This window comes from Carettochelys insculpta, chromosome 16 (assembly GCF_033958435.1).
Source record: "Carettochelys insculpta isolate YL-2023 chromosome 16, ASM3395843v1, whole genome shotgun sequence".
Taxonomy (NCBI): Eukaryota; Metazoa; Chordata; order Testudines; family Carettochelyidae; genus Carettochelys; species Carettochelys insculpta.
The window spans coordinates 29,670,963-29,685,663 of record NC_134152.1 but is presented as its reverse complement, the minus strand read 5'-3'; the positions used below and the strand labels follow the sequence as shown (position 1 = coordinate 29,685,663).

Genomic DNA, 14,701 nt, shown 5'->3' with positions numbered 1-14,701 from the left:
CACTAAGAAGAGAAAGGAAATTAAATAATCCTTCCTGTCAATTTTTTTTTTTTTTTTTAAAAACTTTGCTCCTAACTCAGGATTTCCTAAGTCAGATCCACAATAAGGGTTGAAACTCTCTAGTCCAGTACCCTTGGGACTTGACTGGTAGTGAATGAGAGAATCTGCCAAAGCATTGTCTAGCAGCTTTGCTGACATTTCCACTGTTCACTGCGCTCTTAGAAGACAGGGTGAATTACAGCTGAACAGCAGCAGAGAACACTGAGGGGCAGTACGGGGGACTGTGAACAAGCTTTATGGGATCACAGGGAAGTTGGCCACACCCGTGATAAGCAGATGTCCAGATAACTAAAAACATGCTGGAATACAGATGTTGCTGGACAAGAGAATGCAGGACCAGAGAGGTACAAGTTAAACTGGAGCAGGTGGCTCAGTTGATGGATGCAGCAACTTGCTAGGAAATCAAGGTGGGAAGTCTAACAAATCACATTGCCTTGCTGGCTTTATCAAAATGCTTCTAATGTATTAAATTAAGACCTTGCCTTTTGTTAAGAGCCTTCCAATTGCTCTTAGTACAGTCACTTCAAACTACTACCGCAGGAATAATTACTGTAATCCATGCAGAGAACAGATACTCAAGTGAGTGTGCCTTCTTGAGATTCTATATTATGGGTGTACTGAGAAATCACACATTTGGCCAGAGTCTAAGCAAACAGATTTATTTTTATTTCAATCCTGGAGCCAACATTAGGTTTCTGCCAGTGAAGTTTAAATCCACAGATGACTGAGAGATTTTGAATCTTACTTTTTTTCTTGCGCTAACAAAAGTACACACTTTTTAAAATTAATCATAATCACTGCTATCTTACATTTGATGGTGAATAGTTAAAATAGTTTATTGTTTGTTTGTTGGTTCAGATTTGTCAGCAATTTTTATATCCTGGCTAACAGCCCTATAGAGAGCTTGGAAACAAACTAAAACCTTCTCCCTAGAAAGGAGGAGACTGTCTGCATAATTTTCTTCCTGTTCCACTGGAACTGTGAAATTACAAGTGTGTTGAGCAGAGAACCCCCTCACCACTAGAAAAGACTAAAAGGACTCCTCCTTCCCCAACTAGAGCTGCTATACATGCAGCCAAGGCCAGTCATGGAAGGGTGAGACAATGAAAACACCTATCTCAACTCAGGGCTGACTGGCAGAGAAACCAGTTGCAGCCCTGCAGGCTTTAAATATAAGCCTGCCAGGGCTGGGGGCCACTGCTGAACTGAAGCTCACTGGCTCTGCTGTGGTGCATGTCTGCAGCATGATGACCACTTGCTGTACAAACTGCTGCTGTAGTTGCTGATGATGATGGTTGGCTATTTGTTGGAAGAGTTCCTGTTGTGCCTTCTGCATGGCCATTCATATTAGTAGCTGTTCTACCTCTGATCTCTGAAAACACCCACTCAATGTGCAGCAGCAGTCAAAAAAGCAATTAAGAAAGGGATAGAGAATAAGACAGAATATTTTATTGCCTCTATATAAATCCAAGCTACATCCATATCTTGAAGGCTGTATGCAGATATGGTCACCTCATCTCAGAAAAGACACCTAGGCACTGGAAAAAGTTCAGAAAAGGGCAACAAAATAATTAGGGGTATAGAAGAGTGATAAATAAGACTGGGACTTTTTAGTTTGGAAAAGAGACAACTAAGAGGGAACATGATAGAATCGTATGACTGGCATAGAGAAAATGAATAAAAAAGTTATTTATTCCTTCCCTTAACACAACAGCCAGGGCTCACCAAATGAAATTAATAGGTAGCAGGTTTAAAACAAACAAAAGGAAGTATTTCTTCACACAATGCAGTCAACATGTGGAAGTCCTTACCAGAGGATGTTATGAAAGCCACCACTATAACAAGGTTAGAAAAAGAGCTAGATAAATTCATGAAGGAGAGGTTCATCAATAGCTATCAGTGAGGGTGAGCAGGAAAGATATCCCTAGCCTCTGTTTGTCAGAAATTGGGAATGGGCAACTTGGGATGAATCACTTTATGACTCCCTGTTCTGTTCATTTCCCTAGGGCACCTGGCATTGGCTACTATCAGAAGACAGAATACTGGGCTAAATGGACCTTTGGTGTGCCCCAATATGACTGTTCTCACATTTTATATCTACTGCAGCAGTGTGGGGACACATCTGTTTGAAGTGTTGGGACTGACTTTTTCTGTCTTTATTGTTTTTAAGAAGTAGTAACTCCCTTATGTAAGGTTTAGGTTAATGAGCATTTTATCTACCAATTTTATAATGGTTTACCTAGAGTACCACCCTTTGGTTGATCCTTCTGGTTTCCTATCACAATTACAAGCAGCTCAGTGGAGGGAGGAAGACTCTGTTCCATAGGTTCATTGCACGGTTCTACAACTTTCTGTCCTTTGTGGTCCCACAATGTCATTCAAGAAAACAGAAGAGTCCATTTATTACTGGGCATTCCAGTCTTCTTAAAGGTCTTTTGCAGTCAGGGTACAATGCTTTTTTCTAAGGGGTTGTCATTGCAGCACGGATGCAGAGCTGCATCCTGTGTATTCACCAGTCAGCCCTGTGTTGAGAGTTTTCTCCTTTTCTTACCATTCCAGGCCAAGGAATAGCTGTAGGAATTTGCAGTCTCAAATGAATGGTGGGGGTGGGTCATAGGTATAGCAGATAGTGTCAGATATAGATATTGCTAACACAGCATATTTTAATTGTATGCAGAACCCTTAGGAAACATTTGAGTTGGAATCAGCAAAACTTCATGTCTTGAGAAATATAGCCTGATCTCCCTGAATTTATGCAGCTATGGGAAAATGGGAACTTACCACTGCGTATATCTTCTTATTGGACAGGACTATAAAGAAAAGTTGAATGAAGCTGGCATGCTCTATTACGTGCAATTACTTTCAGGATCAGACATCATGAGTTTGCATGCAACAGAAATATAAGGTCAGCATTCAAGATTTATAAATAGACCTCTATTTGCAGTTGAGAAAATTTTGCTAGTATTAAATAAGTAAAAAGAAAAAAATTATAACTTCATTTTTAAGAAGTGCACCATCACATGAGTGTGTAACCTAGAGGAAATCAAATAAACAATGCATAAGAAGAGTGAGTATGTTGCATGGGGGATGCAAATGAATGAATGGGGAATTCACTGCCACCAGCACAGAACTGACAGGTGATGTGATCCGTGGTTGCATCTGAGACAAGACTAATAAAAAGGATCGTTACACATTGACATCATCCATTCAATTGGCACACCACTGGAAGAGTTGGCTGCTACTTATAACACACTAATTTTTCAGGTCTTAATTCCAGGGCAGAGGTTACTAAGCAACCTCATGAGGCTGAGCAAAGGGTCATCTGACAATGAGGATGGGACATTACAAAAGGCAGACTCTCTCACTAGCCATTTTGGAAGTAAGAAGAAGGAAAATGGCTGATGGGAGAATAGTAACAGAGAGGGAGCCATGTTAGTCTGTATTCTAACAAAACAAAACAGCAGCCATGTAAGCACTTTAAAGACTAACAAAATGATTTATTAGGTGATGAGCTTTTGTGGGAGAGACCCACTTCTTCAGATCTATAGAATTTCCAATCCGGACACCATTATATAGCACAGAGGTCCAAAAAATTGCAATAAAAATGGACAAATCAAATACATAGAACTGAAATAGGAGTCTGAGGGGTGGGAGGTGTTAAGTGTCTTGCCTGAGATAATTACAAACGTCAAAGAAAGGGAAGCAGTCCTTGTAATGCATGAGATATTTGCTGTCTTTGTTCATGCCAAGTGTTAGTGTCAAATTTCAGTAAGAACCACAGTTCACAAATCTCCCTATGTAATCTGCTTTTAAAGTCTCTTTGTTGTATGACGCATATTCCTTTGTTGTATAATGCATATTCTTGGGTCTTTAACAGAATGGCCCACTCCATTGAAATGCTCACTGACAGTCTTAGGTGTACTGAGATTCCTAATGCATGCTCTGTATCCATTCATTCTTTGGCGAAGAATTTGCCCAGTTTGTCCAATGTACATTGTAGAGGGGCATTGCTGGCACATGAGGGCATATATAATATTGGTCGAGGTACAGGAGAATGAGCCTCTGATCTTGTAATTAACGTGGCTAGGTCCAGCAATGCTATCCCCAGAATAAATATGTAGACAAAGTTGGCAACAGGGTTTGTTGCAAGGAAGAGTTCCAGGATTAATATTTCTGTAGTGTAGCCTGTGATTATTACAGATGCAGCAAGGACTGTCACTCGCATGTGGGCCTTCACAGTCACAGTCGACACTGCAAATTATGATCCCAAATGGAACTACAAAGGGCGCAATCCATAGTCTACGTAGACTGAAGGATGCCTACTACTAGTAGCCTGTGATTGCCAGTAAGAATCTTCCTTAGGTTAGGAGGTTGTCTACAGGAGAGAAAAGGCCTATCACCCAGGGCCTTCCGGAGTGTGGCAGCATGATCTAGATTAGGTTGTAGGTTTTTCACGATGTGTTGCGGGATTTGAGCTGGGAGCTATAGGTAATGGCAAGCGAGACACACACTTCATGATTAGGAAGAGAAGATGTTCAAGAAGTGGGGTGGATCTTAGATAATTATGCTCAGAGAATGCTGAATAGTAGTGAGAAATCTGAAGCAGGAAAATGTGCTTATTGTTTCTTGTGCTATCTAAAGTAAAGAGTAATTATGTTTAGAAACCTTTGCAAAGTCTGTGTGTGTTATGAGCTGGACACATCATGTATCCTTGAAGAGGTGAACTATAAACCCAGTTCCACAATGGTGGAATTCTGGGAGAGGGTGTGCTCATACTATGAGGCAATAGGGGAGGTTAGACCTGGTCCTGGTGCATGGGACAGTTGGGGGTAACTGACAGAGCATCTGTACCTAGGAAAAGTGACTGGGACACCAACAAAAGGAGCAGGGCTGTATCTATGCAGATCAAAGCAAGTGTAAAGCATAGGGAGTCCACTGAGGTGGAAGCCAAACACAGCAGCTGTTGAGTGTTCAGCAGAGAGAGGTCTGCTAGGGTTATGCAACACTCCCATTTTACAGCTGAGAAAACCGAATCAAAGAAACATTAAACAGCAAGAGGTCAGCTGTGGGCTTTGAACTGATTGATTTGCAATACATATGCATTCTGTACTCTTTAGAGTAAGGTCCCATGGGTCTAAAACCAGGCTGTAGAGCTTCTCAGCAGCTGATAACTCCAGGCTGCCACCAAGAAACAGCTGTAACTATCTTGTCCTTCATTTTCTATGACCATAATTGACACAAACTATGGGAAGTTCCACTTTAAGGCTATGTCTACATTACAGCATTTTGTCAACAAAACTCGGAGTGTCTACAGACAAAATATATTTTGTTCACAGTCTGTTGACAAAACTCGGCACTTCCACCAATAGTGGTCTGCCTTTCTGCAATGAGGAATAAACACCTCTGTTGACAGTTTCTGACAACAAAAAAGCTGCATAGGGTTCTGATGAACCCTCTGTCAACCGACAGTGCTTCCAGTTTACCGCAGAGCCCTGTTTGCTAAGTTTCTGGTTGGCTCTTCTGTCAAGAGAGCTTCCGGGCAGTACGGCCACTCTCTGTCGACACAGAGGGTTGCTCTTTTGAGCCACTTCTGTGTGTGGAGGTGATCGGTCAACAGAAGCTTTACTGGAAGAGCTCTTCCAACAGTAGCTTCTGTTGACAGATCACTGTAGTGTGGACATAGCCTAAGGGTTTGACTAATAGAAGCCTCATGGTTCTTAATTGACTCCCTGAACTACACAGAGTCTTCCAGAAGTGTCCAGGCAACACCACAGATCTTCTGTAGCTACCACGACCATTTCTGTCACTTAGTCTTGAATTCCTAGCTTGATTTGGACTTCACTCCCTGTCTCATGTCCCAAAATCCAACTCAGCCTCTTGATATCAGTCCCAGTCTGCTGCGACTATGATTTCCTCTGTTCTTTCTAGGCTCAGGTTTACCCCTGTTCCACCCATGGCCCTCACCACCTGTGTTGCAATCCTAAACACTTGGAAAATATCACTCTAATTGCCCAGAGGTAGAAGAAAGATATAGAGAGATATCCTAGATGGAGGAAGGAGGCAACTCATCTGGCAGACTGCAAAGTTAACTAAGCTATTAATATTGAAAGCTACAATTGATTGAGAGCCTCTTTTTGAGCATTTGATGAAAACCATTGCTGTGAGTGTTCTCAGATGACAATGTACATTCAATGTTTGTTAATATTCTCCACAAAAGATTTATTTGTGAGAACAGAGAATTGCATAGCTCAGTCATGCATGCAGCAGCTAGTACTTAATTTAAATTTCACTTCAAACACTTCCTTTCAATGTATTTTCTTCTCAATTTCACTTCTATAGTATTTATACGTCTACATTTTTGTGGATTTCTGCTACTGAGCCAAATAACATTAATGCAATTTGTCAAAAATCACAGCATTCCTTTGTGTTCTTGCAGTACTTTACCTTCCTGAGATAAAATATTGCAGTTCAAAAGTACAACTGAATGACATGACAATTACCAGACTTCTCTAAACAGACTGGATCTGGTCCACTCCCTGGATTCTTGCAGAAGAAGCCAGAGGACAGGTTACAAGTGGCAGAATATTTCCAAGGAGTGAGGACAGAGTACCAATGGTGAAACCCAACCTCTGTGTTGCATAGGGACCCAAAACAAGCCAGCAGAGTAGAAGTGGGCAGGGCTGCAGGGAGTGACAGGCTGCTTACACTTGAGAGATGTGCGTCTTCTAGGTAACTTCCACTGGCAGGTGTCTTATGGAGTGAAACACTGCTTCCCATTGATGAAACCTCTAGAGGTGAGCTGTGACATTAACATTGCCTACTGACCCCTGAGGATGAATGCATCTGTTGGTGCAGCTGCTCCAGAACAGAATGTAAAAGCCTGCCTTTTGATGAACAGACATAAGAACTATTCAGATTATTTAAGCCACAGGAGCATGACACAAGTCAACACAGATTTGTAGCTCAGCTTCAAAGCCTTGGTTATAAAGATGTGACACCTTTCCTCTTGTCCACCTTAAAACAAAACAACACACAACACCTCACACACTCTCGAAGCCCACAGAGGCTCCAAAGAAGTCTGCATAGATGGAAAGTGAAGATGGTTGAGTGGAGGTGATATATTTGGAATGGAACTCAAAAATTCTCACTTTTGGAGATTTCTTAGCTGTAGAAATCCATTCCAGGAGGATAGCTGAGGAGGGCTTATTTATCAAGAGGAAGTATGACAATTCTCCCAAAATTGGCATCTAAGCTAGCTTTGGCACTGCGAATAACGTGAGGGGAACTGTGAGGGGAACAAATTACACTGCCAGGCTGTAAAAGGAACCAGCAGAATCTTGTCTAGGAGAAGATCAGGAGTGAGCAACAAAAACAGATGCTATTTTAGTTATATTAAAGTTAAATTTAAATCAGGAAAATTACTATATAAAAACATTACCTTCATACTCAGACATGCTCCACACATTCACTGGTGTCATAGCTTCCAATACAAGTGATTTCAATACAATTCTATTGCATTTTACTCCTGTTAGATCTAGTCAACACAGCTAAGGGAGAACATTGGACATTTTATTCTGGTTTACACATCATCATCCGACTACTAATGTAAGGGCCAAATCCTGTCCTCACTGAAGATAATGGGTTAAATTCTGCTCAGTTAAGTTACTCTGGATTTAGATAATTGTAAATGAAAGCAAAAAAAAATTGTCCACTGGCAAAACTACAGGCAGAATTTGGCTTGCAGAATATTTATTATTGCTGGTGATGCATAAGCCAGAAAACAGTTTAATTTTCATAGTACAGCCTGAATCTGCTGGGCTGGCAGAGCGTAAACTGTGTAAACTGATCATATTTGATCTAAAGTGATCAAAGTGAGACAGGAGATGCAGAATTTCATAGCGCCTTTTTTTAAATTGTCCTCTTGCCGAAGACAGTAATTTAAAGGTCTTTTAAAACCACCATTAAGAATAGAGAAATGCATGTGGTTGAGGAAACTACCTGATTATTTAGAAATACAAAAGATGCAGGAGAATAAAAAAGGCCACCTTGGAGGCCAACTGTTCTGAGATCTGTTGGGTTGTGAGGAAAGAAAAAAAAACTGGGACATGCATACTTATAACTGAGACTCTCTGGAGCTGAGCTATTATTAATGCTATTTGTTAAAACATCTACAACCTGCACACATGTCCATACATGGTGCTTCACAGTCTCTCATGTGGGCTAACTGGCTTAAGTCATTTGGAAATCTAGGCACTGTGACATGCAGACACTAATCTTAGGATATTTTAAGGCGGTGTCAGTAGTGAGAACTGGCTTAAACTTTTTCTTTTAAAAAGCAGCAAGATAAACAGTACAAAAATGCTCAACAGAATTAAAAAGAGCATGCCACCAAAAGCCAGACAGCTGGAATACTTACATCACTTCTAGTCGAGCCTTTCTAGAATCATTTCCTCCGAAAGAAATAACCTCACAGGTGTAGTCTCCAATGTCACCTGACCAGGTCTGGCTAATAAGGAGAGTACCATCTTCCTCTACTGCAATTCTGGAACTGCTAGATGGATTTATTACAATGTTGTCCTTCTTCCAGACATACCTGGATATCACAATATTTCAAATGGTTAACAATTATAGCTAAAGAAGATGATAAAGATTTGCACAAGGTGATGTCAGCTGTTAAAATTCTACAGTAAAAATGGTGTTAAACCAATAGACCTCTACAAATACTTTCAGGACCTATACACTTTTCTGACATTGATCTCAGACCAGTGATCAGAAAGAAAATGTGATATAAACAAAAATCATATAGATGATGGAATACACACACACACACATTCCATAAGGATATAAAGAATGAGTACATTGCCACTCACGAGTGGCAAAGTTATGAGTGAATTTTGCAGACCATCTTCAATAGGTGCTGGAAAAGCCTTTACTGTACTGAAAGTAACTTAATACACATACTTAAGTAAACACAGTGTGACTCAATCCTTGTCTGCCTTGTTTCACTGTCTTTGTGATATCAAACAACATCCCATTCCATTAAAAAAAATAAACATGTCAGGTCTGAATACCCAAACAAAAGCTCAAAACAGCTTTCCAGTAGGCATTTGTACATGTAAAACCCAGGACCAAAAATATTTGTAAGAAGTGAATACAAAGGAGGTGAATACAAACAGAATTCATGGTCAAAGTAAATTCATTTTTCAATTTAAGCATTTTCACAAGTAGTTACCCAACTTTTATTTTTGTGTTTATGGGCTAGATCCTTAAGTGAAAGGCAGTAGGTGGTATATGTCCAAAGATGCATTAAACCCAGGGCTTTTTTGTGGTGGTACACACCAGTACTCTGCATCAATGTTCTCTGCAGCTGGGGATCCCGCAGTTGGGGATGCTGTCAGGGCTCTGTGCCTCATTTGGCTCCCAGGCACTGGGCTGCTGGAGCGCCTGCTGGTTCCTCAAATGGTACGGGGCTGGAACCCCTGCCAGCCCCACAGCAGCAGGGGCCAGGAGTCAGAGCCCCCACTGGCCCTGGAGCAGCAGGGGCCAAAAGCCAGGCCCCCACTGGCCCACTAGCAGCCCCAGCCACAGGAACTCCTGCCGGGTGGTGGGGGACCCCACCAGCCCTGCATCTGGTAGCCAGCTGAGTGTGAAGCCCTGCCCACAGCCAAAGCCATGGGAACTTTGGCAGGGGAAAGGGTGCAGGGAGACAGCAGAGTACCGACTCCTTTTTTTCTGCTTGATATGTGGCTTGCAGGATCATTTTTATCCTGGACTTTTTCTCCCTGAGCTAGTTAAACTAGGTATATTGCCAGATCACATCAGTGACACAATGCAAAGTGGCTGCCATGCCAGAGGATCTAGCCCTGTGTATGTGCAGATTTGTTTTTACATGTACACACACACACACACACACACACAGAGCTGTGCAATCAAGTATGGTCTAAAAATGTTTACATAATTTATAGGTTCTCTGCACAGTCATTGTCTAACATTTTGCAAAACAATCCCAAAGCCACAAATAACCTTTTTCTTTCATATATGGTGCCTTTAAATGGGGCACATTTAGTGTTGTCATTTTGGAAAAACAAACCAGTGAGCTTACACTAAATCCTGTGTGCAAATTTACTAACTTAGTGCCTGGTTCTATTCTCCATTACACAGGGTTAAATTAAATGAGAATTTAGCCCTTAGTTACTAAAGTGTTTCAGAGAGTCGGGACAGCCCCCTCCTAGACTTTCAGCACCCTGAATGTAAACACTTTGAAAGTCCTATTTGATCCCTTTGGGCTTTACTCTCATTAAGTAGCAGCTTCTGACAAGTTGGTTTTATTGATAGTGTATTAACCTTGACAGTAAAATCATGGAAGGCTGTATTGAAGTCATGAAGTGGAACATAGCTCATTGTAAATAATACATATGACTGAAGTAGAAAATGGGATTTATGTGATTAATGATACAGTCTACAACCTTATGATGCAGTAATCAAGGGTTTGATGTTGAAATCTGAGATCCTGAAACTTCTCACCTAATGATTCTCTCAGTTTGTAAAATTAAGTTCAGATAAGTCACACAAACAATAATGGACACTACCAACCTGACAGAAATTCTAGGGTCATGAGTTGCTTCACATTGTAGAGTGGCTGTGGTTCCCTTAATAACAGTGCTGTGTTCAGGAGGGTGAACAATGAAAGTGCGATCTGAAAAGAACAGAAGTCACTGTTCAGGTACAATTACAGACTTTTATCTTGTCTCTCTCAAAGGGCAGTGAATGATGAGTTATTTGCCATTCAAGGCAAGAAGCTTTCTTTCCCTGTGGCAATAGGCATATGCAAGCATGAAGGTCTTGGGTAGCATATGGAAGGTTGCCCTGCAGTTAACTCTAACATGTAGGACACACTTACTACTACTTTGCATGGATTTTCTACCCCCACCACTCTGCCCCCTAGCTAATTTAACTATGTAAAGGTGAGGTCCTAAGCATATGATGAAGAAACATCAGGAAAGCAGCAGAGGGCACCAGCATGAGAAGTTTTTAGTAAGCTAAGCTGTGTGCCGTGCTTTGAATATTAAAAGTACTAGAGGAGTACTAAATGCTATTTGTTGTCTTTCTTGCAACAACTTACTGGCAATCCCAATGTCATAAGGCATCAAGAACACATATGGTGCTATTCAGGAATAGAGTCATGCCATTTGGAGTCAAAAACTGTGCAAGAAAAGAAGATACTCCACAAATTATTTATAAACAGGAAAATGTAAATTACACCTTATCCTATCAAACCTATGCAAGGAGTATTCAAGGAGCAGGAACACTCCTCATAAAAAAGAGTCATTTTACCAAATGTTGCAAGACTATCTTCATTCAAACATCTCTGGAGAAAGAGAGCACAATAATTGCTTGTAACTATAGCAACTAGCTCAAAGGTGAAAGATCTCTATTATGCTTAGCAAAGAGGTGATGGCAGCTCATAGCATCAGCTGCAACAGCTAGACAGGAAGTAAAGTGCAGAAGATGAGTGGATAAGAGGAATGCAGTCCCACATTCTAGTAGGGATGATAACCCATATCAAATAAGAAAACACAGGTGTACAAGAGGTGACCGACTGAATCAGATCTGTACAAGTAGAGATATCACACTATTGCTGACACGTTGGGTGAAGGAATATACTGGACCACCTTCTATTCGTGAGAGAAACTTTCAAGCTTGCACAAAAAAGAACAATTCTCAGTTCAAAAGCTTGTCCCTTGCGCCAACATACCTCATCCACCTTGTCTCACCAATGGTCTAAGACCAAATGCACTTAAACAATATTGTAATCATCAAGCACCATGTTTAATATAACTAACATCACAGACTATGTCAGTATTACTTCTGTGTACCTGTTGAAGCTTGTTAGTTCTGTAATGGAGTTCTAATTGCTGTATGCTTGGTGTGTGGTTATATTCAAACACAAAAAATTGGCAAGAGAGACTCTTTCCATAACAGGCATTTGAGCCATTGAACAATGAATTATAATGGAGATCCCCAGCCGTATTCTATTATATGTATGTGAATACCAAGCAGTACTCGTCTCTATGCTTAAACCATATGTATAGTTAGTAATATCAAGGGGCACCCATATATGACAAGTGTCCTTCATTACATTTATTGCAGTATATTCCAGAGGTACCCTTAAGATAAAATATTTTCTCTCTTTTGGGGATGAACAGATGTCAAATATGCACCAACCACTTCAAGGATAAACAGTCTCTAGGCTGCATTTCAAAGAGAGAGAAGGAGCAGAGAGCAATGACCTGGCCAGTGACGGATGAGAGAATTTGCCAGCAATGGGAGGTCATATTGTCTAGCATATTACCAACGCTTTCACTGCTTACTGGCCTCTTAGAAGACATTTGGGATAAATTACAGATAACATAAACACTGAGAGCCAGGACTGGTGGCTGGAAACAAACTTTATGGGACCACAGGAAACATGGCCTCACCCATGATAAGTGGTCGTCTGACTGAGTAAAATAATTCCAGATTACAGAATTTACCAGACAAAAGAGTTCTGGTTTAGAAAAGTTCAACCTTTTCCCTGTCAGAGAATCACCACCAATGAAATTACCCCAGTGTAAAACCTGTGTGAGATCAGACTCACACCAATTCTTTTAATGAGTTTCTTTCACAAAATCTTTCTGAATATCTGCCCAAATATACAAAATGTACACCCATCCTTTCATAAAAAAGGATAATGTGATAGATTTCTTTAGACAGACACATTATTGCTATTAATTTATACAAGATTTTCTATTAAATGGAACTGAGTAATAGTTTGACAATTTCCTGAGTGCACACCAAAAACTGATTAAGTCTTGATTAATGTTAGATTTCAAATAAAGCATTATCCTTACTCCAGACAGTCAAGATAGCGAAAGCATTCAGGGCTCCTTCAGAGTTGACTGCATAGCAGGTATAATTTCCAGCATCCTGGAGGAAGACAGGAGTAATCTGGAGCCCACCAGATTCAAGAAGAATGAACCTGGAAATCTGAACAGAGCCACTGGCTAAGATCTGGTTCCCTGAAACACAGGAGAAGGAAACAGAATGACTCATATTATCAGCACTGCATAAATTAAGCAATGAAATTCCAAAAGATTAAGTAGCAAAGTAACACAAGACACACTCACTCATGACTCTGCAAGAACACACACACACACACACACACACGCAGAGCACCATCTCTACTCATATAAAACAGACGAGAATGTCAAGAAGTATATGCTGAATGGACACCCCCACAGGATTTGAAGGGAGAACACAGAAAGCATTACTATGGTTTCACAACAGAATAGGGCTACATCTAGATTAAAGCAATCTGTCAGAATTTTTGGGGGGCGTTATCTTCCAACAAAACTTCTGACGACAGATTGCAGCCAGACGGCAAAGTGAATCGCTCTGTCAATCCACTCTGTAAGCAAAGCAGCCAGTCAGCCTGGCCGCTGTCTTGACAAACAAAAAAAAGTCCTGTGGCACCTAATAGACTAACGGATACATTGGAACATGAACTTTCGTGGGCAAAGACCCAACACCATCAGACAAGATCACACGGCCAGCAGTCCCTTCCAGGAGCCCTGGCAAGATGCACCCTTAGAGGCCCACTCCCAGATGCCCGTATCCTGCCCATGCTGAAGGCGTGTCTACCTCCATGAGGGACAGCACAGCTTCTAGAGCAGGGCTTCAATGCATTTTTGGAGACACAGCTCTTTCCAGAGAGCCATGGTGCCAGAGCAGCCCCCGGGCTTGCACTGGCCCCATGCAGAGGTGCTTTAGCACCTGCTGCGCCTCCTCGTGGCCATGCTCCAATTCCTCAAGGAAGGCGAGCTTGACACCACTTTCTAGGAACTTGCCTTGGCTGCTGAACAGTCACACCTGTGCCCGCCCCCTAAGTGTGCAGGCGGATCTGGAGGCACCGCACCAGTTCCAACTGGTGGGACCGGCTGATCATGGGGTAGTGAGACGACCGGCAGTGGTGCCAGAACTTTTGCATGAGGAAGGACACCATCCTGGAGCTCCGGGCCTGGCTCACCCCCACCCTCTGGACACAAGACACTTGTCTGCGGCCCACCATCCCCTTGGGGAAGCAGGTTGCAGTTGCACTCTGGAAGCTCACCACCACTAACATCTACCGCTTGAGGGGAAATGAGTTTGGTTTGAGGAAGTCCACCATCAGGGCGCTCCCCATGGAGGTAAGGCACTCTCAGGTTGCAGTCACTGCACCGGCAGGGTGGTGTCCTGCCAAAGGGGGATCCTCAGGAAGCAGAGCCAGGAGTGTGAGGGGTAGCGGGGAAGTCCTGTCCCCGGGGTACCGTGCTGTCCCACCCTTGCACAGCCCCGCTGCAGGGGGTGGGGGGCAGCCTTACAGGGGGCTCCCAAAGAGCTCAGGGGGAGGGGTTGGGAGGGGGCCAAGGACCACCCCCAGGGGCCAGGGATTCCCTCCTCCAGTCCCTGATATCTGCATTCAGTCCCCTCCCTCCACAGGTTGTGACAGCCACCAACAACATCTTGCTGAGGAGGGTTGTCCATATGGGTGACATGGACACAGTCATGACCGGATTCGCTGCCCTGGGATTTCTGAACTGCATCGGGGCCACCAACAGGACTC

At 42.2% G+C, this 14,701-nt stretch overlaps 1 protein-coding gene across 4 annotated transcripts in view; it reads right to left on the bottom strand.

The window, feature by feature from the left end:
• SDK1 (sidekick cell adhesion molecule 1) overlaps positions 1-14,701 on the bottom strand; it is a 727,049-nt gene that overhangs the window by 207,056 nt on the left and 505,292 nt on the right. For all 4 annotated transcript variants that reach the window (XM_075010599.1, XM_075010598.1, XM_075010600.1 and 1 more), the window contains 3 exons: positions 12,951-13,118; positions 10,654-10,756; positions 8,477-8,653 (listed from right to left, as the gene is read on the bottom strand). In XM_075010599.1, the coding sequence (XP_074866700.1) occupies positions 8,477-8,653; positions 10,654-10,756; positions 12,951-13,118 (448 nt within the window). The remainder of the gene's footprint in view (positions 1-8,476; positions 8,654-10,653; positions 10,757-12,950; positions 13,119-14,701) is intronic.